At 48.5% G+C, this 27,036-nt stretch overlaps 1 protein-coding gene across 2 annotated transcripts; it reads left to right on the top strand.

Annotated features, from left to right (window-relative positions):
* Positions 1–319: 319 nt before the first annotated feature.
* On the top strand, positions 320–24,466 carry LOC135056982 (zinc finger protein ZFP2-like). 2 transcript variants are annotated; one of them, XM_063962806.1, is made up of 7 exons: positions 320–454; positions 1,582–1,730; positions 2,151–2,342; positions 3,718–3,796; positions 3,915–4,012; positions 4,136–4,628; positions 21,109–24,466. In XM_063962806.1, the coding sequence occupies exons 2-7, from the start codon at positions 1,617–1,619 to the stop codon at positions 22,185–22,187; spliced, it is 2,055 nt and encodes a 684-aa protein (XP_063818876.1). In that variant the 5' UTR covers positions 320–454; positions 1,582–1,616; the 3' UTR covers positions 22,188–24,466. The 2 variants fall into 2 exon arrangements, with proteins under 2 accessions (XP_063818876.1, XP_063818875.1); XM_063962805.1 differs by having other exon boundaries at positions 21,106–24,466.
* The last annotated feature ends 2,570 nt before the right edge of the window (positions 24,467–27,036 follow it).

Raw genomic sequence — 27,036 nt, 5'->3', positions numbered from 1 at the left:
CTATAGAATAATAATAATAATAATAATATCATTACCTGCTGCCAGACACAGCAATGGCTGCTCTCTGCTCCTGCTGCCTCGTGGGAATGATAGAAGGAAGGCGGAGCTCAGACCAGGGGGAAAATGGCCGCCGCTCCTGACGTCACTACACGGCCAGGAAACCTATTGATGCTGCATCTGCCGGACTGGTCTACAAGAAAATGGTCGCCGGCCTCCTGCACTGAGGACATGTGTGGTATAAGTCAATTCAGAGGGCGGTGCTGTGGGAGGGGTGTAGGAGGGGAGGGGCCAGTCACCAGAAAGCAGCCTGTGCCAATCATACACTACTTCCGTCCTGTGCGTTTTACCGCAGTTCCGGCCTGTGTGTTCCACCTTACTTCCGGTAACTGCGTTCCACACACAGGAAGTGAGTTTCCATCGACTGCTGCAGCCTCCCAGTGTTCGTCGTGATCAGGTAATACCGTCTTACTATACAGGAGGAGCAGCCTGTGTATTATACAGGGGGAGCAGCCTGTGATGTCCTGTAATTATTATTATTATACAGGGGGAGCAGCCTGTGGTGTCCTGTTATTAATATTAGACAAGGGGAGCAGCCTGTGGTGTCTTATTATTATTATTATACAGGGGGAGCAGCATGTTATGTCCTGTTATTGTTATTATACAGGGGGAGCAGCCTGTAGTATACTATTATTATTATTATACAGGAGGAGCAGCCTGTGGTGTCCTGTTCGTATTATACAGGAGGAGCAGCCTGTGGTGTCCTGTTAGTATTATTATACAGGGGGAGCGGACTGTGGTGTCCTGTTAGTATAGCAGCAGAGTAATAATAACAGTAATGAGTGGTCACCCTCCGCTGTACACCCAGATTTCCTACTTAGTTCCCCTCTCCCCACATCTACACCCCGTCTGCTCTCCTGTGTACTCTCCCCTGGTTATGAATCAAAGGATCGCCCTGCATAAGGTCGTCAGTCAATAGGTTGACCGCTATTGGTGGACATGTGGAAAAGGCCGACACAGTGAAAAAGGTTGTCATTCATTTTTAAAATGTGTTTGGTGTCATTTTCTCTGTAACATGACCAGGAACCCCAATTATTGCACCGCGTCCCCTTGTATGACTCGCTGCGCTTCCCAAGTTACTATTCCCAATCATAGTCCCCGTGGATCGTAAAGTATGAAAAAGATAAAAATAAACTATAAAAATGTGAAGTCGAACTTTTCCTGTGTCAACATTTTTTCCCATTTCCCAATAGTGGTCGCCCTATTGACTGCCACCCTACCATCCGAATCCCCTCTCCCCTCACCTCCCCCCTATCTGTGTGACCTGGGTACAGTCACAAATCCTGTCTGTAACTGATTCCTGTGCAGCAAGTACGTGTCTGGGAGGAATGAGACCCCGGCCATGGGAGGAGCATTGGGGTAACATTATACAGTACAGCATTATGGAGCTGGGTCACAGGAACCTCTGAGAGATGCTGGGCTAGGGATCTATAGCTGGAGGGAAAGGGGAGACTTACTGGGCATGCAGTGTCATGTGTCTGTGTTACATGTGTTCTCTGTGATATGTGTTATATTTACTCCTAGACATTCCAGCTGTGAGGACCCAGAGACTTTATTACATGTCACATGTTCTGTATTCTCATCCATCACTAAGCATGGACACGGCCAGGAGTCACAGGACTGAGGTGATAATAAATATCACCCTGGAGATCATCTACCTGTTGACTGGAGAGGTGAGGGGATCTTAGAGCATCACAGTGACATCACTTATATCTATAGTAATAATACAGGGACATGACTGGGGAGGTGAGGTGATCTGGGAGCGTCACAGTGACGTCACTTATACCTATAGTAATAATACAGGGACATGACTGGGGAGGTGAGGTGATCTGGGAGCCTCACAGTGACATAATTTATACCTATAGTAATAATACAGGGACATGACTGGGGAGGTGAGGTGATCTGGGAGCCTCACAGTGACATCATTTATACCTATAGTAATAATACAGGGACATCTCTGGGGAGGTGAGGGGATCTGGGAGTGTCACAGTGACGTCACTTATATCTATTATAATAATACATGGACATGACTGGGACAGTGAGGAGATCTTGGAGTATATGTATTCATAGTTGGTGTCTTCCCCAATACACAGGATTACACAGTAGTGAGGAAGACATCCAGTGAGTATGAGACACCCAGCAGCCATCTCCGCGTGTCAGGAGGACTGAGCAGGACCCAGAGCCCCATCATGGTGCCTCAACCTCACTCACTGATACATGAGAGCCACAATGACCAGAAAATCCTGGAACTCACCAACAAGATCATTCAGCTGCTGACTGGAGAGGTGACTGCTGGAAATGGGACATTATACAGTAACACCAGGGGACGTGTCTGGGTTATGGCTGGAGAGGTGACTGCTGGAAATGGGACATTATACAGTAACACCAGGGGACGTGTCTGGGTGATGACTGGAGAGGTGACTGCTGGGAATGGGACATTATACAGTAACACCAGGGGATGTGTCCGGGTGATGACTGGAGAGGTGACTGCAGGGAATGGGGCATTATACAATAACACCAGAGGACATGTCTGGGTGGTGACTGGAGAGGTGACTGCTGGGAATGGGACATTATACAGTAACACCAGGGGATGTGTCTGGGTGATGACTGGAGAGGTGACTGCTGGGAATGGGACATTATACAGTAACACCAGGGGATGTGTCTGGGTGATGACTGGGGAGGTGACTGCTGGGAATGGGGCATTATACAGTAACACCAGGGGATGTGTCTGGGTGATGACTGGAGAGGTGATTGCTGGGAATGGGACATTATACAGTAACACCAGGGGACGTGTCTGGGTGATGACTGGAGAGGTGACTGCTGGGAATGGGACATTATACAGTAACACCAGGGGACGTGTCTGGGTGATGACTGGAGAGGTGACTGCTGGGAATGGGACATTATACAGTAACACCAGGGGATGTGTCTGGGTGATGACTGGAGAGGTGACTGCTGGGAATGGAACATTATACGGTAACACCAGGGGACGTGTCTGGGTGATGACTGGAGAGGTGACTGCTGGGAATGGGGCATTATACGGTAACACCAGGGGACGTGTCTGGGTGATGACTGGAGAGGTGACTGCTGGGAATGGGGCATTATACGGTAACACCAGGGGACGTGTCTGGGTGATGACTGGAGAGGTGACTGCTGGGAATGGGGCATTATACGGTAACACCAGGGGACGTGTCTGGGTGATGACTGGAGAGGTGACTGCTGGGAATGGGGCATTATACGGTAACACCAGGGGACGTGTCTGGGTGATGACTGGAGAGGTGACTGCTGGGAATGGGGCATTATACAGTAACACCAGGGGACGTGCCTGGGTGATGACTGGAGAGGTGACTGCTGGGAATGGGACATTATACAGTAACACCAGGGGACGTGTCTGGGTGATGACTGGAGAGGTGACTGCTGGGAATGGGACATTATACAGTAACACCAGGGGGGTGTCTGGGTGATGACTGGAGAGGTGACTGCTGGGAATGGGACATTATACAGTAACACCAGGGGATGTGTCTGGGTGATGACTGGAGAAGTGACTGCTGGGAATGGGGCATTATACAGTAACACCAGAGGACGTGTCTGGGTGATAACTGTATTACTGTGTGTCAGGTTTATGTAAGGTGTCAGGATGTCACTGTCTATGTCTCCATGCAGGAGCGGGAGTATATGGAGGAACACAGGGGTCTGTACAAGGACGTGATGATGGAGAATCACCGTCCCCTCACATCACTGGGTAAGAGGAGACTGTCATGTATTGTACAGGGGAGAGCAGCTATGGGGGCCCCTATATACACACATCAACTGATAATCACATATATACACTGTACTCAGTCACTGTGTGTCTCCTACAGATGGGCCCAGTAACAGAGATACCCCAGAGAGATGTCCCCGTCCTCTATATTCCCAGGATTGTACAGAGGAGAATCACAGGACCCCACAGGAGGATCAGGTAGGTGGGAGGAATACGTACGATTTACATGCACCCTCTATAAGGTGTTGTGGTATTATACTGTTTCACCTAAATTTAATCTGACTGTATGCAAATGTCATTATAGTGGGGGTTTCTTTTTAGTTAGAACACCTGTCTGATATTAAAACAGAAGATATAGAGGAAGAAGAAGAGACGTATGTGACTGATATGAACGCAGAAGATACCGAGGGAGAAGAAGAGACGTATGTGACTGATATGAAGGCAGAAGATATAGAGGGAGAAGAAGAGACGTATGTGACTGATATGAAGGCAGAAGATATAGAGGAAGAAGAGACGTATGTGACTGATATGAACGCAGAAGATACCGAGGGAGAAGAAGAGACGTATGTGACTGATATGAAGGCAGAAGATATAGAGGGAGAAGAAGAGACGTATGTGACTGATATGATGGCAGAAGATACAGAGGGAGAAGAAGAGACGTATGTGACTGATATGAATGCAGAAGATATAGAGGGAGAAGAAGAGACGTATGTGACTGATAGGAAGGCAGAAGATACAGAGGGAGAAGAAGAGATGTATGTGAGGGGTGATCAGCAGTGTAAGGAGGAGGAAATCCCTACAGATATCAGCACAGGTGAGTAATAAACACTTACTAGAGAAAAGAGTCACATATTCTCCTTCCTCAGTCACTACAGCAATCTCTTATCCTACACCCTCCTCTGTCCGTACAAACTAATGAGGGAATTATATTTCTGCTGCGGGGTACACTGGGCTCCACATGGAATGGACAATGGGGTCTAGAGAAGGATCTTGATCCGAGGCACCAACAGGATTAAATCTTTGACTGTTCCCAGAATGCATAGCGCCGCCTCCTATATCGCCCCGCCTCCCTGCAGAAGATCTCAGTTTTGTAGTTGGTGCTGCAGTAGCAGGCACTTAACAGAGGAAAAAATAGATGAAGGCGCACAGATATATAGAAAAACCGACTGCTGTTTTGATGCAAATTATAAATGTATTACTAATTAAAAATATGAAATCTTAAAATACACACAATAATAATAGATTTTGGTACATTTACCACAAGACCAACAGACAATAAGACTATTAATTCCGCACAATGTTAATAATTCCACACAGACTGATGGTTCAATTAGTATATTACTCCTTCAGGAGTTCACTTAACCACATGCACCTGATCTAAAAAATGGTGATTGTACTCCTCCAGCAAATAGAATCAAATTCCATGCACATATAGATTTAAATGATTTTTTAGTCCCAAGCAAAAAGCTGTTAGTTGTGCAGAAAAAGATGACACATACCGGCGTTTCCACCATCCCACAGCTGCCGTGGATACACACGACCTCGTGGTTAGCTACAAGCCCTCCATCCCCTTCATCAGATATCGGGACCCCGGCTACTGGGAACCAAGCAGGAGGAACAACTAGGAGGATACACGGGTCTTTAAAACACAGGAGCGCTTCTGAGACTCACATATGGGTGAAGTATCGGTTATAATTTCATATACCAGCTACACCTTTCTTTAAATGGTGCATGCATGCTCTGAACTCAGTCATTATTTCTCTGACGTCCTTGTGGATGCTGGGGACTCCGTAAGGACCATGGGGAATAGCGGCTCCGCAGGAGACTGGGCACAAAAGTAAAGCTTTAGGACTACCTGGTGTGCACTGGCTCCTCCCCCTATGACCCTCCTCCAAGCCTCAGTTAGATTTTTGTGCCCGGCCGAGAAGGGTGCACACTAGGGGCTCTCCTGAGCTTCTTAGTGAAAAGTTTAGTTTTAGGTTTTTTATTTTCAGTGAGACCTGCTGGCAACAGGCTCACTGCATCGAGGGACTAAGGGGAGAAGAAGTGAACTCACCTGCTTGCAGCCGGATTGGGCTTCTTAGGCTACTGGACACCATTAGCTCCAGAGGGATCGAACACAGGCCCAGCCTCGGAGTCCGGTCCCGGAGCCGCGCCGCCGGCCCCCTTACAGAGCCAGAAGCAAGAAGAGGTCCGGAAAATCGGCGGCAGAAGACATCCTGTCTTCACCAAGGTAGCGCACAGCACTGCAGCTGTGCGCCATTGCTCCTCAGCACACTTCAGGCTTCGGTCACTGAGGGTGCAGGGCGCTAGGGGGGGGCGCCCTGAGCAGCAATAAAAAACACCTTGGCTGGCAAAAATACATCACATATAGCCCCCAGGGCTATATGGATGAATTTTAACCCCTGACAGATTCTACATAAAAGCGGGAGAAAAGGCCGCCGAGAAGGGGGCGGAGCCTATCTCCTCAGCACACAGGCGCCATTTTCCCTCACAGCTCAGCTGGAAGGACGTCTCCCTGACTCTCCCCTGCAGTCCTGCACTACAGAAACAGGGTAAAAAAGAGAGGGGGGCACTAATTGGCGTAATATTAACATATAGCAGCTATAAAGGGGAAAAACACTTATATAAGGTTATCCCTGTATATTTATATAGCGCTCTGGTGTGTGCTGGCATACTCTCCCTCTGTCTCCCCAAAGGGCTAGTGGGGTCCTGTCCTCTGTCAGAGCATTCCCTGTGTGTGTGCTGTGTGTCGGTACGTTGTGTCGACATGTATGAGGAGGAAAATGATGTGGAGGCGGAGCAATTGCCTGTAATGGAGATGTCACCCCCTAGGGAGTCGACACCTGAGTGGATGAGATGCTGGAAGGATGACAGTGTCAGCTCTTTGCAAAAGACAGTTGACGACATGAGACAGCCGGCTACTCAGCTTGTGCCTGTCCAGGCGTCTCAAAAGCCATCAGCAGATGGTAGATACAGACGTCGACATGGATACTGACTCCAGTGTCGACGGGGAAGAGACGAACGTGACTTCCAGTAGGGCCACACGTTACATGATTGAGGCAATGAAAAATGTTTTACATATTTCTGATAATACCACTACCACTAAAAGGGGTATTATGTTCGGTGAGAAAAAACTACCTGTAGTTTTTCCTGAATCTGAGGAATTAAATGAGGTGTGTGATGAAGCGTGGGTTTCCCCCGATAAAAAACTGATAATTTCTAAAAAATTATTGGCATTATATCCTTTCCCGCCAGAGGTTAGGGCGCGTTGGGAAACACCCCCTAGGGTGGATAAAGCGCTCACACGCTTATCAAAACAGGTGGCTCTACCCTCTCCTGAGACGGCCGCCCTTAAGGATCCTGCTGATAGAAAGCAGGAGGGTATCCTAAAATGTATTTACACACATACTGGTGTTATACTGCGACCAGCAATCGCCTCAGCCTGGATGTGCAGTGCTGGGTTGGCTTGGTCGGATTCCCTGACTGAAAATATTGATACCCTAGACAGGGACAGTATACTATTGCCTATAGAGCATTTGAAAGATGCATTTCTATATATGCGTGATGCACAGCGGGATATTTGCTGAATGACATCAAGAGTAAGTGCGCTGTCCATTTCTGCCAGAAGAGGGTTATGGACGCGACAGTGGTCAGGTGATGCAGATTCCAAACGGCATCATCTTCCAAACTCCTCCCCTTATAAAGGGGAGGAGTTATTTGGGGTAGGTCTTTCAGACCTGGTGGCCACGGCAACGGCTGGAAAATCCACATTTTTACCCCAGGTCGCCTCTCAACATAAGAAGACGCCGTATTATCAGGCGCAGTCCTTTCGTCCCCATAAGGGCAAGCGAGCGAAAGGCTCCTCATTTCTGCCCCAGGGCAGAGAAAGGGGAAAAAGGCTGCAGCAAACAGCCAGTTCCCAGGAACAGAAGCCCTCTCCCGCTTCTGCCAAGTCCTCAGCATGACGCTGGGGCTTAACAAGCGGACTTAGGCACGGTGGGGGCACGTCTCAAGAATTTCAGCGCGCAGTGGGCTCACTCACAAGTAGACCCCTGGGTCCTTCAGGTGGTATCTCAGGGGTACAGATTGGAATTCGAGACATCTCCCCCTCGCCGTTTCCTAAAGTCTGCTTTACCGACGTCTCCCTCCGACAGGGAGGCGGTATTGGAAGCCATTCACAAGCTGTATTCTCAGCAGGTGATAATCAAGGTACCCCTCCTGCAACAGGGCAAGGGGTATTATTCAATACATACAAAGGTTCAAGTTCAAGATGGAGTCACTCAGAGCAGTGATCGCGAACCTGGAAGAAGGGGACTATATGGTGTCTCTGGACATCAAGGATGCTTACCTCCATGTCCCAATTTACCCTTCTCACCAAGGGTACCTCAGGTTTGTGGTACAGAACTGTCACTATCAGTTTCAGACGCTGCCATTTGGATTGTCCACGGCACCCCGGGTCTTTACCAAGGTAATGGCCGAAATGATGATACTTCTTCGAAGAAAAGGCGTCTTAATTATCCCTTACTTGGACGATCTCCTGATAAGGGCAAGATCCAAGGAACAGTTAGAAGTCGGAGTAGCACTATCTCAAGTAGTGCTACGGCAGCACGGGTGGATTCTAAATATCCCAAAATCGCAGCTGATTCCGATGACACGTCTGTTGTTCCTAGGGATGATTCTGGACACAGTCCAGAAGAAGGTGTTTCTCCCGGAGAAGAAAGCCAGGGAGTTATCCGAGCTAGTCAGAAACCTCCTGAAACCAGACCGGGTCTCAGTACATCAATGCACAAGGGTCCTGGGGAAAATGGTGGCTTCCTACGAAGCGATTCCATTCGGCAGATTCCACGCAAGAACATTTCAGTGGGATCTGCTGGACAAATGGTCCGGATCGCATCTTCACATGCATCAGCGGATAACCCTGTCACCAAGGACAAGGGTGTCTCTCCTGTGGTGGTTGCAGAGTGCTCATCTTCTAGAGGGCCGCAGATTCGGCATTCAGGACTGGGTCCTGGTGACCATGGATGCCAGCCTGAGAGGCTGGGGAGCAGTCACACAGGGAAGAAATTTCCAGGGGTTGTGGTCAAGCCTGGAAACGTCACTTCACATAAATATCCTGGAACTAAGGGCCATTTACAATGCTCTAAGCCAAGCAAGACCTCTGCTTCAGGATCAGCCGGTGTTGATCCAGTCAGACAACATCACGGCAGTCGCCCACGTAAACAGACAGGGCGGCACAAGAAGCAGGAGGGCAATGGCGGAAGCTGCAAGGATTCTTCGATGGGCGGAAAATCATGTGATAGCACTGTCAGCAGTGTTCATTCCGGGAGTGGACAACTGGGAAGCAGACTTCCTCAGCAGACACGACCTCCACCCGGGAGAGTGGGGACTTCATCCAGAAGTCTTCCACATGATTGTAAACCGTTGGGAAAGACCAAAGGTGGACATGATGGCGTCCCGCCTCAACAAAAAACTAGACAGGTATTGCGCCAGGTCAAGGGACCCTCAGGCAATAGCTGTGGACGCTCTGGTAACACCGTGGGTGTACCAGTCAGTGTATGTGTTCCCTCCTCTGCCCCTCATACCCAAGGTACTGAGAATTATAAGACGGAGAGGAGTAAGAACTATACTCGTGGCTCCGGATTGGCCAAGAAGAACTTGGTACCTGGAACTTCAAGAGATGCTCACGGAGGACCCGTGGCCTCTACCTCTAAGAAGGGACTTGCTCCAGCAGGGACCATGTCTGTTCCAAGACTTACCGCGGCTGCGTTTGACGGCATGGCGGTTGAACGCCGGATCCTGAAGGAAAAAGGCATTCCGGATGAAGTCATCCCTACCCTGATCAAAGCCAGGAAGGATGTAACCGCACAGCATTATCACCGTATTTGGCGTAAATATGTTGCGTGGTGCGAGGCCAGGAAGGCCCCTACAGAGGAATTTCAACTGGGTCGTTTCCTACATTTCCTGCAAACAGGACTGTCTATGGGCCTAAAATTAGGGTCCATTAAGGTTCAAATTTCGGCCCTGTCGATTTTCTTCCAGAAAGAACTGGCTTCAGTTCCTGAAGTTCAGACGTTTGTAAAGGGGGTACTGCATATACACCCTCCTTTTGTGCCTCCAGTGGCACCCTGGGATCTCAATGTGGTTTTGGGGTTCCTAAAATCACATTGGTTTGAACCACTTACCACTGTGGACTTAAAATATCTCACATGGAAAGTGGTGATGCTGTTGGCCCTGGCTTCAGCCAGGCGCGTGTCAGAATTGGCGGCTTTCTCCTATAAAAGCCCTTACCTGATTTTTATACGGATAGGGCAGAATTGAGAACTCGTCCTCAATTTCTCCCTAAGGTGGTTTCAGCATTTCACCTGAACCAGCCTATTGTGGTACCTGCGGCTAATAGGGACTTGGAGGACTCCAAGTTGCTGGACGTAGTCAGGGCCCTGAAAATATATGTTTCCAGGACGGCTGGAGTCAGAAAATCTGACTCGCTGTTTATACTGTATGCACCCAACAAGCTGGGTGCTCCTGCTTCTAAGCAGACTATTGCTCGTTGGATTTGTAGTACAATTCAGCAGGCACATTCTGTGGCAGGCCTGCCACAGCCAAAATCTGTAAAAGCCCATTCCACAAGGAAGGTGGGCTCATCTTAGGCGGCTGCCCGAGGGGTCTCGGCTTTACAACTTTGCGGAGCTGCTACTTGGTCAGGGGCAAACACGTTTGCAAAATTCTACAAATTTGATACCCTGGCTGAGGATGACCTGGAGTTCTCTCATTCGGTGCTGCAGAGCCATCCGCACTCTCCCGCCCGTTTGGGAGCTTTGGTATAATCCCCATGGTCCTTACGGAGTCCCCAGCATCCACAAGGACGTCAGAGAAAATAAGAATTTACTCACCGGTAATTCTATTTCTCGTAGTCCGTAGTGGATGCTGGGCGCCCATCCCAAGTGCGGATTATCTGCAATACTTGTACATAGTTATTGTTAACTAATCGGGTTCAGATCACAAGTTGTATGGTGTGATTGGTGTGGCTGGTATGAGTCTTACCCGGGATTCATAAATCCTTCCTTATTGTGTACGCTCGTCCGGGCACAATATCCTAACTGAGGCTTGGAGGAGGGTCATAGGGGGAGGAGCCAGTGCACACCAGGTAGTCCTAAAGCTTTACTTTTGTGCCCAGTCTCCTGCGGAGCCGCTATTCCCCATGGTCCTTACGGAGTCCCCAGCATCCACTACGGACTACGAGAAATAGAATTACCGGTGAGTAAATCCTTATTTTCAACATAAACCAATATTCAGCTGGCATTTGAATTCATGTTATGATCTCATGTGCGTATGAAATTAAAGCAATTTATTTGAAGGAGAACTATCTCATCTACATAAGGTGCATGCAACCAAGCCTTCTGGTTTATAATTTAATTTCTGCACTACTAACAGCTTTTTGCTTTGGACTAAAATATCAGCTGAAGGAGAAACTTGTTCATTAATTCTCTAATCATCCAAGGTGCATGTAATTAAGCTTCCCATCTTTTTCTGCACAACTAACAGCTTTTTGCTTGGGACTAAAAAATCATTTAAATCTATATGTGCATGGAATTTGATTCTATTTGCTGGAGGAGTACAATCACCATTTTTTAGATTAGGTGCATGTGGTTAAGTGAACTCCTGAAGGAGTAATATACTAATTGAACCATCAGTCTGTGTGGAATTATTAACATTGTGCGGAATTAATAGTCTTATTGGGGGTAATTCCAAGTTGATCGCAGCAGGAATTCTGTTAGCAATTGGGTAAAACCATGTGCACTGCAGGGGAGGCAGATATAACATGTGCAGAGAGAGTTAGATTTGGGTGTGGTGTGTTCAATCTGCAATCTAAATTGCAGTGTAAAAATAAAGCAGCCAGTATTTACATTGCACAGAAACAAAATAACCCACCCAAATCTAACTCTCTCTGCACATTTTATATCTGGCCCCCCTGCAGTGCACATGGTTTTGCCCAACTGCTGCGATCAGCTTGGAATTACCCCCATTGTCTGTTGGTCTTGTGGTAAATGTACCAAAATCTTTTATTATTGTGTGTATTTTAAGATTTCATATTTTTAATTAGTAATACATTTATAATTTGCATCAAATCAGCAGTCGGTTTTTCTATATATCTGTGCGCCTTCATCTATTTTTTCTTGGTTGCATATTGCATGTTGGGTGGATTTCCAGGTCCACATTGGGAAGGCAGCCGATTATAGGTTGTTCTCTCTTTTCTCTTAATTAAGAGAATAAGTACAAAATAATCTAGCGCCAGACACTTTGGTTTTTGTTGGTACTTAACAGAGGGGCTGCTCCAGGCAGCCCTAAGAAGAGCTTTTTTTCTGAGGGAAAAAAGTGAAGACTTCAAGGGCAGCAGCAATGTTACATGTCAGTGGATATTCACTGCTGCAGCTCCAGCTCTCCCCAGCGGCGCTGTACACTCCCGTGTCCTGGTTGTCGGGTAATTACAGCAGGAGGCTCCGGTTTTCTTCTTGTCAGGCACACACGACGGGGGCTCTCTGGGATTGCGCGGCCGCGCTACGGGAGGTGGTAAGTGGGACCCGGTCTTTATCGCGATCCGGCGCGGTCAGTGGAAGGCGGGCCACGCGCGCTGGCGGTGGACACTGTGACAGTACAGGCGATCCCATTAGATCACCAGGGCATGGGACAGGTCAGGGGCTTGGTGCGTCAGGTGTTATCCTATATAGGATTTTCACAAGATATACTCTAATACGTATTTTTCTCTGTGATTTAGTCACCATATCTCTCCTGTATCTCTGCTGGTGCTGACTACACTGCGCAGGGGTTTGGGTAAGAGGTATTGTGCTGCTGATAATTGTACTGTGTTACCTGATACTGCAAGTTATATCATGTCTGCTTCTGAGGGTAACGGTTCTGGGGCTGAACACACTGTCAGTGTTGCTGAAGCCACAGATCCCTATGAGGAGACTATAGCAGCTTTGGGCTCTGGTTCTGGGGGCTCCTTGACCCCCAGTGGGACGGTGGCAACGGAGGCACATACTGCCCCCCCGTGGGCATCTTTTTCCACGCTTCTGCATATGCTAGTTCATAAACTAACACCCCCAATGCCGGTGCAACCGTTTGTGGTCCCTGCGGCTAACCCGCCGTGGGCGGACGATTTATCTGCTCGAATAAAGAAGTTGAACCAGTCCCTGACTACTAAAAAGTCTGACCGTCGCTCGCCTACGTCCAAGGGGTACTCTAAGCGAGCGCTCGTCTCTTCACAATCCACTGCTGTCACTGACACCTCATCGGATGAAGACGGCACTTACACTGACCCCTCATGTTCTGATACGGCTGATGGGGACGGTGGTTCACATGTGGATGTTCCTGATCTTTTGGAGGCTATTAAATTAATTTTACAGATTACGGATGATCCCAAACCATCCGTTCCTAAGAAACCAGATAGGTTCAAGCGTCAGAACGTGATTAAACAAGTTTTACCTCACTCTGACCACTTAGTGGATATATGTCAGGAACCCTGGGAAAACCGGGTACGAAGTTTGTGCCTCAAAAGAAGATGCTGACTCGCTATCCCCTCGCGCCAGAGCTGTCTAAAAATTGGGAAACGCCTCCTCCAGTGGACTCGCATGTGGCTAGGATGGTGGTTTCCTCAGCTCTACCGGTCACCACCGTAACGTCTCTAAAAGAGCCTACGGATAAACGTGTGGAGGGTTGTCTGAAAGTGATTTACATCCTCACGGGTGCTGCACAAAGGCCCACTATTGTAGCTACTTGGGCTGCAGAGGCCATTGAAGCATGGGCCTTGGAGTTAGATGCTGAAATCTCCTCTGACCATGCTAGACAATGCTTGTCTTATATTGTCACAGCTTCTCGTTATATTAAAGAGGCGGCTTCTGATGCCAGTATCCTGGCAGCCAAGGCCTCTACTACGTCAGTCCTGGCTCGCCGGATATTGTGGTCTGTGGATCTGGACTCTAGAAAAACCCTGGAGGTACTCCCTTTTAAGGGAGATATTCTGTTTGAGGAGGATTTAAATAAGATTGTGGCTGACTTGGCTACTGCCAAAACTGCCTGTCTGCCAACTACTGCTCCTTCTGTGTCGAAGGCTAAAGGTACTTCCTTTCGTCCTTCAGGTATAGCAAACGGTCAGGCGTACAACCAGCAGGCCCGCACTTCCAAACCTGGTAAGCCTAAGCCCAAAAGAGCATGGGCGGCCCGTCAGCCAGCTTCCAAGACATAAGCCTGCCGCATGACGGGGCGGGCCTCCCTCTGGGGGATCCCAGGGAAGGGGGCTGGCTTCTAGGGTATACCCAGAAATTCCTCAGGAACTGAGGAAGCCACTGAGGTGCTATAAGGCGGAGAAATGCGTTTTTGAGTTGACTGAGTCAGGCTGCATCACCTCCATATATGTCGATTTGGAATCCAGTCTAAGATCCACGGCATAATCGTCGGTGTACCTGCAATTACAGCTAACTACCAGCAGAGGGAGCCGGAGCACTGTGGATGCATGTGAATAGAATTCATACTCCAGATAGTCTGCATCAAAACGGAATAAGCACCAGCAGAGGGAGTTGAATCATGGATCAATACAAAAGCTGAACTCATCTGGAGGTGATATAAATGTTAAACATGCATGACAACATCTAATTATATAAAGCAGTGTGTGCACACATTCCTAGGAAAGATCCCACGCAGTTTTGGGGACATATGAACACCTAGTGTTTGAAGATCAGCCCCTACCACTTCAGTTATACAATTCAGTGGACGTTAGTAGGAAATATCCACATATCAAGTTTTAATTGATTGATTATGACCCATAGTAATGATGGTCTGTAGATTGGGGGGAATATATAAGTTCATGAATTGATCTGTTGTTCATTTAATCATGGTTGTTTGACTGAATATTTTAATTTTTTTTGTGCTGCAGCATATATATGTAAGAATTGAGTTTAAAAAAAAAATCATATGGAATTTTTATTGATATATTTTTGTGGTCTCCATTGATTGGTGCAGACCGCTCCCCTCTTTATTTGCAAGGGGTTTTCTCCTATGCAAATTAGTGTGTGTTTTTTTTAATGCAATATAAGGAAAACAATTATCCTTATAATTGGGGCGGCAGCCTGCACAATCATTTAACTTCCATTTCTCGGTCAGTACCAGCGCTTGGGAGTGTGCACCCTTGTTCACGTAGTAGGTGGGGACAAGAGTGCATACATTTGGCACCACAATAGGTTGGTTGATATGAAAAGCTGATACAACCTTTGGAAGAAATTGCTGAGGCGTTCTGAGCTCAGCTCTATCCTCATGGAAAATCAAGTAGGGCTCTTGCATGACAATGCCTCCAATTCTGACACACGTTGAGCAGATGCCAATGCCAACAGTGTGACCGCCTTCCAAGTAAGAAACTTGACGTCCACCTCCTGTAAAGGGTCGAACCAATCCGATTGCAGGAAATGCAGCACCACATTAAGATCCCACGGTGCCGTAGGAGGCACAAAGGGTGGTTGGATGTGCAGAACCCCTTTTTAAGAAAGTCTGAACCTCAGAGAGGGCAGCCAATATTTTCAGGAAGAAAATGGACAAGGCCGAAATCTGGACCTTTATGGAGCCCAAGCGTACGCCCACATCCACACCTGTTTGCAGAAAGAGAAGAAAATGTCCCAGTTGAAACTCCACCGTAGGAAATTTCTTGGATTCACACCAAGACACATACTCTTTCCAAATCCGATGGTAATGTTTAGACGTTACTCCCTTCCTAGCCTGTACCGGGGTAGGAATTACTTTTTTCGGAATGCCCTTCCGAGCTAAGATCTGGCGTTCAACCTCCATGCTGTCAAACGTAGCCGCGGTAAGTCTTGATAGGCGAACGACCCCTGTAGCAGAAGGTCCTCGCGAAGAGGAAGAGGCCTCGGATTCTCCAGCAGTAATTCCAGAAGATCTGTGTACCAACACCGTCTTGGCCAGTCCGGAGCAATGAGGATTGCCTGAACTCTTGTTCTTTTTATTAGTTTAAGAATCCTTGGGATGAGTGGAAGTGGAGGGAACACATACACCGATTGGAACACCCACGGAGTTACCAGGGCATCCACCGCCACTGCTTGTGGGTATCTCGACCTGGAACAGTACCTCCGAAGCTTCTTGTTGAGGCGGGAGGCCATCATGGCTAACTGAGGTACACACTATCGACTTGTTACCTCTGCGAACACCTCTGGGTGGAGGCCCCATTCTCCTGGATGGAGATCATGTCTGCTGAGGAAGTACGCTACCCAGTTGTCCACTCCCAGTATGAAGATTGCTGACAGTGCCATTGCGTGCTTTTCTGCCCAGAGGAGGATTCTTGTAACCTCTGACATCGCTGCTCTGCTCTTCGTTCCTCCCTGTCGGTTTATGTAGGACACAGCCGTTACATTGTCCGACTGAACCTGAATGGCCCGATCTTGCAGAAGATGTGCCACTTGTAGAAGGCCGTTGTATATGGCCCTTAGTTCCAGAATGTTTATCGGAAGAATGGATTCCATACTTGACCACTTTCCTTGGAAAATCTCCCCTTGGGTGACTGTTCCCCAACCTCTGAGACTTGCATCTGTGGTTTGAAGGATCCAATTCTGAATCCCGAGCATGCGGCCCTCGAGTAGGTGAGAAGTTTGCAGCCACCAGAGGAGTGAAATTCTGGCTTTTGGTGACGGGTGTATCCGCTGGTGCATGTGAAGATGGGATCCCGACCATTTGTCTAGGATATCCAGTTGGAATGACCTTGCATGGAATCTTCCGTATTGTAGAGCCTCGTAGAAGGCTACCATCTTCCTCAGAAGGCGAATGCACTGAACGAAGCCTGCTAGACAGGCGAAACTAGTTGATGCTAGAGCAGCACGTCTGCCGGCGGACATCTGATGCTTTGCTCTCCTTACCACCTACGGATTTACAAGTAAGTTGCGGTGATCCCCAACTTTGAAGAACGAGTCAGGCTGTTATTTTATATGCTCTTGATTTAGATATGGACATTACCAGCCTGTTAGGATATTCCTAAGAAGGATACTGCTAACTATTCTGGACTTACCAGCTGATACACCAGAGAAGAGATAAAGTACCCATATCCTTCAAGTTGTTAGACTTTTTTACATTCATTTTTTTGGAGAATTTTATGTTTTATGTTGTATTGTCATATATGTAGTATACCGGTACTAGAACTCACTTTACAATAGATAGTAAATTAATTTGACTTTGTGTAGTTATATTTTAAATAAATATAGATTTTTTCCAAATGGATGTGTGATTACTTGTTAACACAAATATCTGATACCAGTGTGATTTAACAATTCAATTATAAGTGTTATCATCAGATTACATAGCGCTTGGGGGTTTTGTCTTTGTCTATACGGAATATTGGGAAAGGTGGATTCCCTTCACACTCCGACAGCAGCTTACCTATCTGATAGCGATAAGCGTAGTCCTTGATTGCTGTTTTTTTTCACTGATGAACCGATACCCAGGTTGGCTTCAGGACATCCCGTACCATTGATTTAATCACCAACGCTTTCTCCGCCAGTAGAAACACCCTCTGCTCTTCCATGTCGAGTATCATTCCCAGGAAGGGCAGTCTCCATGTCAGTTCCAAATGTGACTTTGGAAGGTTCAGGATCCACCCGTGATCCTGGAGTAGTCCAGTTGAGAGAGCTATACTCTGCAACAACCTCTCCCTGGAAGACACCTTTATCAGCAGATCGTCCAGATATGGAATTATGTTCACTCCCTGCTTGCGGAGGAGTGGCATCATCTCTGCCAAGACCTTGGTGAACACCCTCGGTGCTGTGGATAGGCCAAATGGTAGCACCTGGAACTGATGGTGACAATCCAGCAGCGCAAATCTGAGAAGCCTGGTGAGGCGGCCATATCGGAATGTGAAGGTACGCATCCTTGATATCCAGGGTTACTAAGAATTCCCCCTCCAGACCGGAGATCACCCCTCTCAAAAACTCCATCTTGAATTTTAATTCCCTCAAGTATGGGTTTAATGACTTTAGGTTTAATATCGGTCTTACCGAACCGTCCGGTTTCGGTACCACAAACAGGTTTGAGTAATAACCTTTGTGCATTAGGTGAGGTGGAACTGGAACAATAACATTTGTTTGACCCAATCTTTGAATGGCTTCCTGTAGGATAGCACTTTCTGTCAGCGAAGCTGGTAAGCCTGATTTGAAGAATCTGTGAGGTGGGAGGTCTTGAAATTCCAGTTTGTACCCCTGGGTAACAATATTTTTGACCCAGGGGTCTAGGCATGAGGATGCCCAGATATGACTGAAATCTTTTAGTCTTGCTCCCACCTGCCCGATCACCAGGCTGGGAGGTCCACCGTCATGCTGAAGACTTGAATGAAGCAGAACCTGGTTTCTGTTCCTGGGAACCTGTTGGTGCAGGTTTTCTAGATTTTCCCCGACTTCCTCTAAAGAAAATGGAAGGGGGTTTGGACGTTTTGACTTTCGCTGTCCGAATGGACTGCAATGTGGACGTAGGATAAGATTTCCTAGTCGGCAGTGTGGCTGAGGGAAGGAAGGTTGACTTACCCGCAGTTGCTGTGGAGATCCACGCATCCAATGCATCCCCAAACAGAGCCTGACCTGTGAATGGTGGGTTCTCCACACTTTTCTTGGATTCCGTATAGGCAGACCAATGGCACAGCCAGAGTCCCCTGCGCGCCGAGACTGCCATGGAAGAAGCCCTTGCTTTCAGCATACCCAGGTCCTTCATGGCCTCCAATGGCCTCCACCTTGAAACCTGCAGAATCCTGTATGTGATGTAAAAACAATTCAATGTCACTCCTGTCCATAGCATCTAATTCCTGTAGTTATGTGCCTGACCACTTTACTATGGCTTTAGAAATCCACACACAAGCAATGGTGGGCCTTAAAGCCACGTCTGTAGCTGTGTATAGTGATTTGAGTGTAGTCTCAATCTTGCGGTCAGCCGGTTCTTTTAAAGCGGTCGATCCAGGGACAGGTAAAACCACCCTTTTAGATAACCGAGATACAGAAGCGTCTACTATCGGTGGGTTTTCCCACTTTTTCCTATCCTCTTCAGGGAAAGGAAAAGCAACTAGAACTCTCTTTGGAATCTGGAATTTTTTCTCTGGGTTTTCCCAGAATTTTTCAAACAAGGAGTTTTACTCCTTTGAAGCAGGGAAGGCAAGGGAGGATTTGTTATTTTCAGTAAAGTAAGCCTCAGGTGCTTTCTCAGTAATATGCAAAATGTCCCTAATGGCCTCAATCATTAATTGCACTCCCTTAGCAAGGGATGCATCACCCCCCCCCCCCCCCCCGCGCATATCCCCATCACTGTCCCCTGTGTCAGTGTCCATGTCAGCTTGTATTATCTGGGCAAGATCACGCTTTTTTGGATATGTAGTAGGGGTCCCGGATGAGGTAGTGGGAGTTGACCACTGCAATACCTCTACAGAGTTCCTCAAAACCTGCGTTTGTTTCTCATTATATGACGTCCTAGATTAAAGCTGTGATATCATGCCCCTTATAGAATCCACCCATGGGGGTTCAGATTCAGAGGGCTGGGAAATTACATTGCAGTCCTGAAAACATGGGATAGACTCTCTTCAGGAGAAGATACACACTCTGCAGCACAAGATACAGAGTCCTTAGACATGTTAATGTGAGATATACAGACACACACACACAGGAAAATGTCAGACACAGTTTCCCACAGAGTACCTTCAGAGAGTCACAGAGTATAAGGAGCCAGCCACACAGCGCCCCAGTAGGCAGTTATTAATACAAACTGCTAGCGCTGACTGAGTAACAATAGGATAAACTGTACATATAAACACACTCCCCCCTTGTCTATAACACCCTGGTACCGCAGAGGATAGCTGGAGTTATGTGGCGGTCAGTGCTCCCTGTCAGCGTTCTGATGCTGTGATCTGCAGGGAGAAAATGGTGCTGGTGAGTGCTGGATCCACTCTGAGGAGAAGTCCCGCCCCCTGTAATGGCGCGTTCTCCCGCACTTAGCTATAAAATACCTCAGGCCAGTATATTCAACTAACATTGGGATTAGCCCCTGGTAGCTATAGTTGACCAGTGTAGGGTGATTGCGCTGGCCCAGGACACTGTGCCGCTGAGCCTTCCGGAGCGCAGTCTGTCAGAGCTGTGCTTCCACCCTTGTGCCGCCATTCCCGCCTGGCGACCCGCTTCCCGGGCCACCGGCGCTGTACTCCCCACTTTTCATTCTTCTGGCTCTGTTAGGGGGTGGCGGCCGTGCTGCCGAAGTGAGCAGTCGCCTCGTGGGCTTGTGATCAGCACCCTCAACTTCAAGAGTTGGTTCTTTTCCCCCACCTAAGTCCCACGAATTAGGGAGGCTGTTGCCAGCAGCCTTCCTGTAACCTAATCTCTTAAAAAACAATAAAACTAGAAAAACTCCTAGGAGCTCCCCTAGTTGTGACCGGCTCCTCCGGGTACATTTTCTAAACGGAGTCTGGTAGGAGAGGCATAGAGGGAGGAGCCAGACCACACTATTAAACTCTTAAAGTGCCCATGGCTCCCAAGGGACCCGTCTATACCCCATGGTGCTAAATGGAACTCCAGCATCCTCTAGGACGTAAGAGAAATAAGGGTGAGTAACATGTACAGACTTACCAGCGTATGAGCACACACATAAAGGAATGCTACCTTACCAATGCTTCCAAGAGTAACGTTAGGAGACATTTCTCTGATCCATCTAGAACATAGGTTCTCAAACTCGGTCCTCAGGACCCCACACAGTGCATGTTTTGCAGGTCTCCCCACAGAATTGCAATTTAAATAATTAACTCCACCTGCGGACCTTTTAAAATGTGTCTGTGAGTAATTAATACAGCTGTGCACCTGCTGGGTTACCTGCAAAACATGTACTGTGTGGGGTCCTAAAGACCGAGTTTGAGAACCTGTGATCTAGAATCTCCAATTCATACGGTATGTTCCCCATCCATTGTTTTACATTGGTGCTGACATAGGACTTGTAGAGTGACTACATCTCCATTTATACTTCATGGTTAGTTACCAGTACAAGAAAGAGCTATATATAAGTCTTATTATAATATTACATTTGTTATTGTGAGTGTTCTCAGGAGGGTGGACACAATGATAGTCTGAGACACAATATTATAAAGCCTTCATTCAAAGTTATGTTTTATTATACACACACATTTACAATTAAGTGTCCCAGAAAGTTGTATTCTCCTATTGTTTACAAGATGAATATTGTTACAGAAAATGTCACATTTCCATAATATATTTTATTACCAGCAGATGGACACACAAGCAGGAACATCTCAGAAGGACATCTACTGTTATCCCCGGATTGTGACATAAACGATAATGACAGTAGTCAGGATTCTCCAGGAGATAACCCCATTACCCCAATTATACATCCAGCTCTATCAGCTGGTCCCTCTGATACTGGGAAATGTTCTCCTGATCACTCTGATATTGGTGCATCTGTTACAGCTCTGACAGTAGATACAGTGTTTCCCTGTTCTATAGATGCCAAATGTTTTACACAGAACACACACCTTATTACCCATCAACCAGCTAAGGCAGATGAGAGGCCATTTCCATGTTCTGAGTGTGGGAAATGTTTTACACGGAAATCACATCTTGTTACACATCAGAGAAGTCACACAGGTGAGAAGCCATTTTTTTGCTCTGAGTGTGGGAAATGTTTTATACAGAAATCAGATCTTGTTAAACATCAGAGAATTCACACAGGTGAGAAGCCATTTTCTTGCTCTGAGTGTGGGAATTGTTTTAGACAGAAATCGGCTCTTGTTCCACATCAGAGAAGTCACACAGGTGAGAAGCCATTTTCTTGCTCTGAGTGCGGGAAATGTTTTACCCTGAAATCAAATCTTGTTACACATCAGAGGAGTCACACAGGTGAGAATCCATTTCTATGTTCTGAGTGTGGGAAATGTTTTCCATACAAATCAGATCTTGTTACACATCAGAGAAGTCACACAGGTGAGAAGCCATTTTCTTGCTCTGAGTGCGGGAAATGTTTTACCATGAAATCAAATCTTGTTACACATCAGAGAAGTCACACAGGTGAGAAACCATTTTCTTGCTCTGAGTGTGGGAAATGTTTTGCAGAAAAATCACATCTTGTTACACATCAGAGAAGTCACACAGGTGAGAAGCCATTTCCATGTTCTGAGTGTGGGAAATGTTTTACATACAAATCAGCTCTTGTTATACACCAGAGAAGTCACACAGGTGAGAAACCATTTTCTTGCTTTGAGTGTGGGAAATGTTTTACCCAGAAATCACAACTTGTTACACATCAGAGAAGTCACACAGGTGAGAGGCCATTTCCATGTTCTGAGAAATAAATCGGCTCTTGTCGCACACAATAGACATCACTCACGTGAGGAACCATTCTATTCTTCTGGAGTATACTTATCATTGCCATGTAACGTTCTTCAAGGTTCTTATCCTATCTCCAGTGCTTTTTGCAATATACATGCTACCACAGGATGAAACAATCCAACGTCATGTCCTCGTTTACCACTGCTATGCCAATGAACTGTCTTTTGGTCCGGGTACTGAGAACCCAATACCAATCCTAAATGTCTAGCTGAGCTCCAGGTGTGGGTGATGCCAGTTGGCTGTGACTCAGTCCTAGTGTAACAGTTCCATATGATAGAAGCTCACGACAAATGGCAGGGCTACAGCTCAGCTTTGCCTACCAACCAGACTTACACTTGGGGGTTCCGAGTTACAAAATGCTTATCCGGTGTGGAATCTTGGTGTCCTGGATGGTGGAGTGACACTTTGACATCAGGTATCAGCCACAATCAGATTCTCATCTGAGGAACATAGCCGGACTCCAGCACTTATTTCCCTCAGAACCCTCAGAAGACCTACAGTCATGCATGCATTTGTATCATCACACATAGAACACTGTAATGCCCTCTACCCGGGTCTCCCAGCAGAAGAATTGCACCACTTTGTAGTTTGTACAGAATGCAGCAGCCAGGATGTTACCTAACCAGCCCGTTCCTGCCACATACCACCCATTCTCTGCTCCCTCACCATCTACCTTTAAGATGGTGACTCTGGGCCTGATTCAGGTTGGTTCGCAGTGTGCGATCCAACCAGAATTATTGAGAAAACGTTGCGGGCGCATGCACAGCACCCGTCCTGCGCATGCGCCCTCATTTTCTATGGGGGGGCGCAGTAAATGCGATTGCCCCTGCCTGTCAATCAGGCTTAGGCGGTGGCCGGGGGCTGGGCAACGCTCCATTTCCAGGAAGTAGATGTGGCATTGTAGGACAAACAGGGGCGTGATCACGTCTGCTACGTGACATCACACGCAGCTGCCGAGATCGAGAAGAACGTGGCGTGCTTCCTGCGGTCGCAGCTAAGCTGAGCCAGTAGGAGGCTTCACTAATTTCTATGATGAAGCAGAAATTGTGAGGTGATCGCAATTTCTGCTTCATCAAGGTGGGAGGCGGCAGTCAGCATGCTAGGAAAAGGATTGCAAATGCTGCTAATTAGCAGCACCCTATTACAGAATCTTACTGACTCTCCGAGCCCTACATGACCAGGGTCCATGGTACCAGAAGCAGCTTCTGCCTCCTTACTGCCCTGGTTACATCCATCTGTTGATGAAGGACTTAGCAGTACAATAAATGCCCAAGAAGTGCTTAGATGTCAGGGGAAGACAGGATGGGTGGCAGTAGTGCAGTAGCGGGGCTGCTGGAGGCAGTGTGTAAGTGGATAATATTGTCCCCAATCAGCGCTGAGGTGGCAGACAGGACGAGTTGCAGTAGTGGGTGCTGCTGGAGGCAGTGTGTAAGTGGGTAATATTGTCCCCAATCAGTGCTGAGGTGGCAGACAGGACGAGTGGAAGTAGCGGGGCTGCTGGAGGCAGTGGGCAATATTGTCCCCAATCAGTGCTGAGGTGGCAGACAGGACGAGTGGCAGTAGTGGGGGCTGCTGGAGGCAGTGTGTAAGTGGGTAATATTGTCCCCAATCAGTGCTGAGGTGGCAGACAGGATGAGTGGCAGTAGCGGGGGCTGCTGGAGGCAATGTGTAAGTGGGTAATATTGTCCCCAATCAGAGCTGAGGTGGCAGACAGGATGAGTGACAGTAGTGGGGCTGCTGGAGGCAGTGTGTAAGTGGGTAATATTGTCCCCAATCAGCTCTGAGGTGGCAGACAGGATGAGTGACAGTAGTGGGGCTGCTGGAGGCGGTGTGTAAGTGGGTAATATTGTCCCCAATCAGTGCTGAGGTGGCAGACAGGACGAGTGGCAGTAGTGGGGGCTGCTGGAGGCGGTGTGTAAGTGGGTAATATTGTCCCCAATCAGTGCTGAGGTGGCAGACAGGACGAGTGGCAGTAGTGGGGGCTGCTGGAGGCAGTGTGTAAGTGGGTAATATTGTCTCCAATCAGTGCTGAGGTGGCAGACAGGACGAGTGGAAGTAGCGGGGCTGCTGGAGGCAGTGGGTAATGTTGTCCCCAAGCAGTGCTGAGGTGGCAGACAGGACGAGTGGCAGTAGTGGGGGCTGCTGGAGGCAGTGTGTAAGTGGATAATATTGTCCCCAATCAGCGCTGAGGTGGCAGACAGGACGAGTGGCAGTAGTGGGGGCTGCTGGAGGCAGTGTGTAAGTGGGTAATATTGTCCCCAATCAGCGCTGAGGTGGCAGACAGGACGAGTGGCAGTAGTGGGGGCTGCTGGAGGCAGTGTGTAAGTGGGTAATATTGTCCCCAATCAGCGCTGAGGTGGCAGACAGGACGAGTGGCAGTAGTGGGGCTGCTGGAGGCAGTGTGTAAGTGGGTAATATTGTCCCCAATCAGCGCTGAGGTGGCAGACAGGACGAGTGGCAGTAGTGGGGGCTGCTGGAGGCAGTGTGTAACTGGGTAATATTGTCCCCAATCAGCGCTGAGGTGGCAGACAGGATGAGTGGCAGTAGTGGGGGCTGCTGGAGGCAGTGTGTAAGTGGGTAATATTGTCCCCAATCAGAGCTGAGGTGGCAGACAGGACGAGTGGCAGTAGTGGGGGCTGCTGGAGGCAGTGTGTAAGTGGGTAATATTGTCCCCAATCAGTGCTGAGGTGGCAGACAGGACGAGTGGCAGTAGTGGGGCTGCTGGAGGCAGTGTGTAAGTGGGTAATATTGTCCCCAATCAGTGCTGAGGTGGCAGACAGGACGAGTGGCAGTAGTGGGGCTGCTGGAGGCAGTGTGTAAGTGGGTAATATTGTCCCCAATCAGTGCTGTGGTGGCAGACAGGACGAGTGGCAGTAGTGGGGGCTGCTGGAGGTAGTGTGTAAGTAGGTAATATTGTCCCCAATCAGTGCTGAGGTGGCAGACAGGACGAGTGGCAGTAGTGGGGGCTGCTGGAGGCAGTGTGTAAGTGGGTAATATTGTCCCCAATCAGTGCTGAGGTGGCAGACAGGACAAGTGGCAGTAGTGGGGGCTGCTGGAGGCAGTGTGTAAGTGGGTAATGTCCCCAATCAGCGCTGAGGTGGCAGACAGGACGAGTGGCAGTAGTGGGGGCAGCTGGAGGCAGTGTGTAAGTAGGTAATATTGTCCCCAATCAGTGCTGAGGTGGCAGACAGGACGAGTGGCAGTAGTGGGGGCTGCTGGAGGCAGTGTGTAAGTAGGTAATATTGTCCCCAATCAGTGCTGAGGTGGCAGACAGGACGAGTGGCAGTAGTGGGGGCAGCTGGAGGCAGTGTGTAAGTAGGTAATATTGTCCCCAATCAGTGCTGAGGTGGCAGACAGGACGAGTGGCAGTAGTGGGGGCTGCTGGAGGTAGTGTGTAAGTAGGTAATATTGTCCCCAATCAGTGCTGAGGTGGCAGACAGGACGAGTGGCAGTAGTGGGGGCTGCTGGAGGTAGTGTGTAAGTAGGTAATATTGTCCCCAATCAGCGCTGAGGTGGCAGACAGGATGAGTGACAGTAGTGGGGGCTGCTGGAGGCAGTGTGTAAGTGGGTAATATTGTCCCCAATCAGTGCTGAGGTGGCAGACAGGACGAGTGGCAGTATTGGGTGCTGCTGGAGGCAGTGTGTAAGTGGGTAATATTGTCCCCAATCAGCGCTGAGGTGGCAGACAGGATGAGTGGCAGTAGTGGGGCTGCTGGAGGCAGTGTGTAAGTGGGTAATATTGTCCCCAATCAGTGCTGAGGTGGCAGACAGGACGAGTGGCAGTAGTGGGGGCTGCTGGAGGTAGTGTGTAAGTAGGTAATATTGTCCCCAATCAGTGCTGAGGTGGCAGACAGGACGAGTGGAAGTAGCAGGGCTGCTGGAGGCAGTGTGTAAGTGGGTAATATTGTCCCCAATCAGTGCTGAGGTGGCAGACAGGATGAGTGGCAGTAGTGGGGGCAGCTGGAGGCAGTGTGTAAGTGGGTAATATTGTCCCCAATCAGTGCTGAGGTGGCAGACAGGACAAGTGGCAGTAGTGGGGGCTGCTGGAGGTAGTGTGTAAGTAGGTAATATTGTCCCCAATCAGCGCTGAGGTGGCAGACAGGATGAGTGACAGTAGTGGGGGCAGCTGGAGGCAGTGTGTAAGTGGGTAATATTGTCCCCAATCAGTGCTGAGGTGGCAGACAGGACAAGTGGCAGTAGTGGGGGCTGCTGGAGGCAGTGTGTAAGTGGGTAATGTCCCCAATCAGCGCTGAGGTGGCAGACAGGACGAGTGGCAGTAGTGGGGGCAGCTGGAGGCAGTGTGTAAGTAGGTAATATTGTCCCCAATCAGTGCTGAGGTGGCAGACAGGATGAGTGGCAGTAGTGGGGGCTGCTGGAGGCAGTGTGTAAGTAGGTAATATTGTCCCCAATCAGTGCTGAGGTGGCAGACAGGACGAGTGGCAGTAGTGGGGGCAGCTGGAGGCAGTGTGTAAGTGGGTAATATTGTCCCCAATCAGTGCTGAGGTGGCAGACAGGACAAGTGGCAGTAGTGGGGGCTGCTGGAGGCAGTGTGTAAGTGGGTAATGTCCCCAATCAGCGCTGAGGTGGCAGACAGGACGAGTGGCAGTAGTGGGGGCAGCTGGAGGCAGTGTGTAAGTGGGTAATGTAATGAGGTGGCAGACAGGATGAGTGGCAGTAGTGGGGGCAGCTGGAGGCAGTGTGTAAGTGGGTAATATTGTCCCCAATCAGTGCTGAGGTGGCAGACAGGACAAGTGGCAGTAGTGGGGGCTGCTGGAGGCAGTGTGTAAGTGGGTAATGTCCCCAATCAGCGCT

This window comes from Pseudophryne corroboree, chromosome 3 (assembly GCF_028390025.1).
Source record: "Pseudophryne corroboree isolate aPseCor3 chromosome 3, aPseCor3.hap2, whole genome shotgun sequence".
Taxonomy (NCBI): domain Eukaryota; kingdom Metazoa; phylum Chordata; class Amphibia; order Anura; family Myobatrachidae; genus Pseudophryne; species Pseudophryne corroboree.
This window is presented reverse-complemented; position numbering and strand designations above follow the sequence as displayed.

Excerpts from the sequence above, each read along its gene's own strand:
- LOC135056982 (XM_063962805.1), top strand. The coding sequence starts at position 1,617 with ATGTCACATGTTCTGTATTCTCATCCATCACTAAGCATGGACACGGCC. Across the intron at positions 2,343-3,717 it reads TTCAGCTGCTGACTGGAGAG|GAGCGGGAGTATATGGAGGA; the intron begins GTGACTGCTGGA and ends GTCTCCATGCAG. Across the intron at positions 4,013-4,135 it reads GGACCCCACAGGAGGATCAG|TTAGAACACCTGTCTGATAT; the intron begins GTAGGTGGGAGG and ends GTTTCTTTTTAG.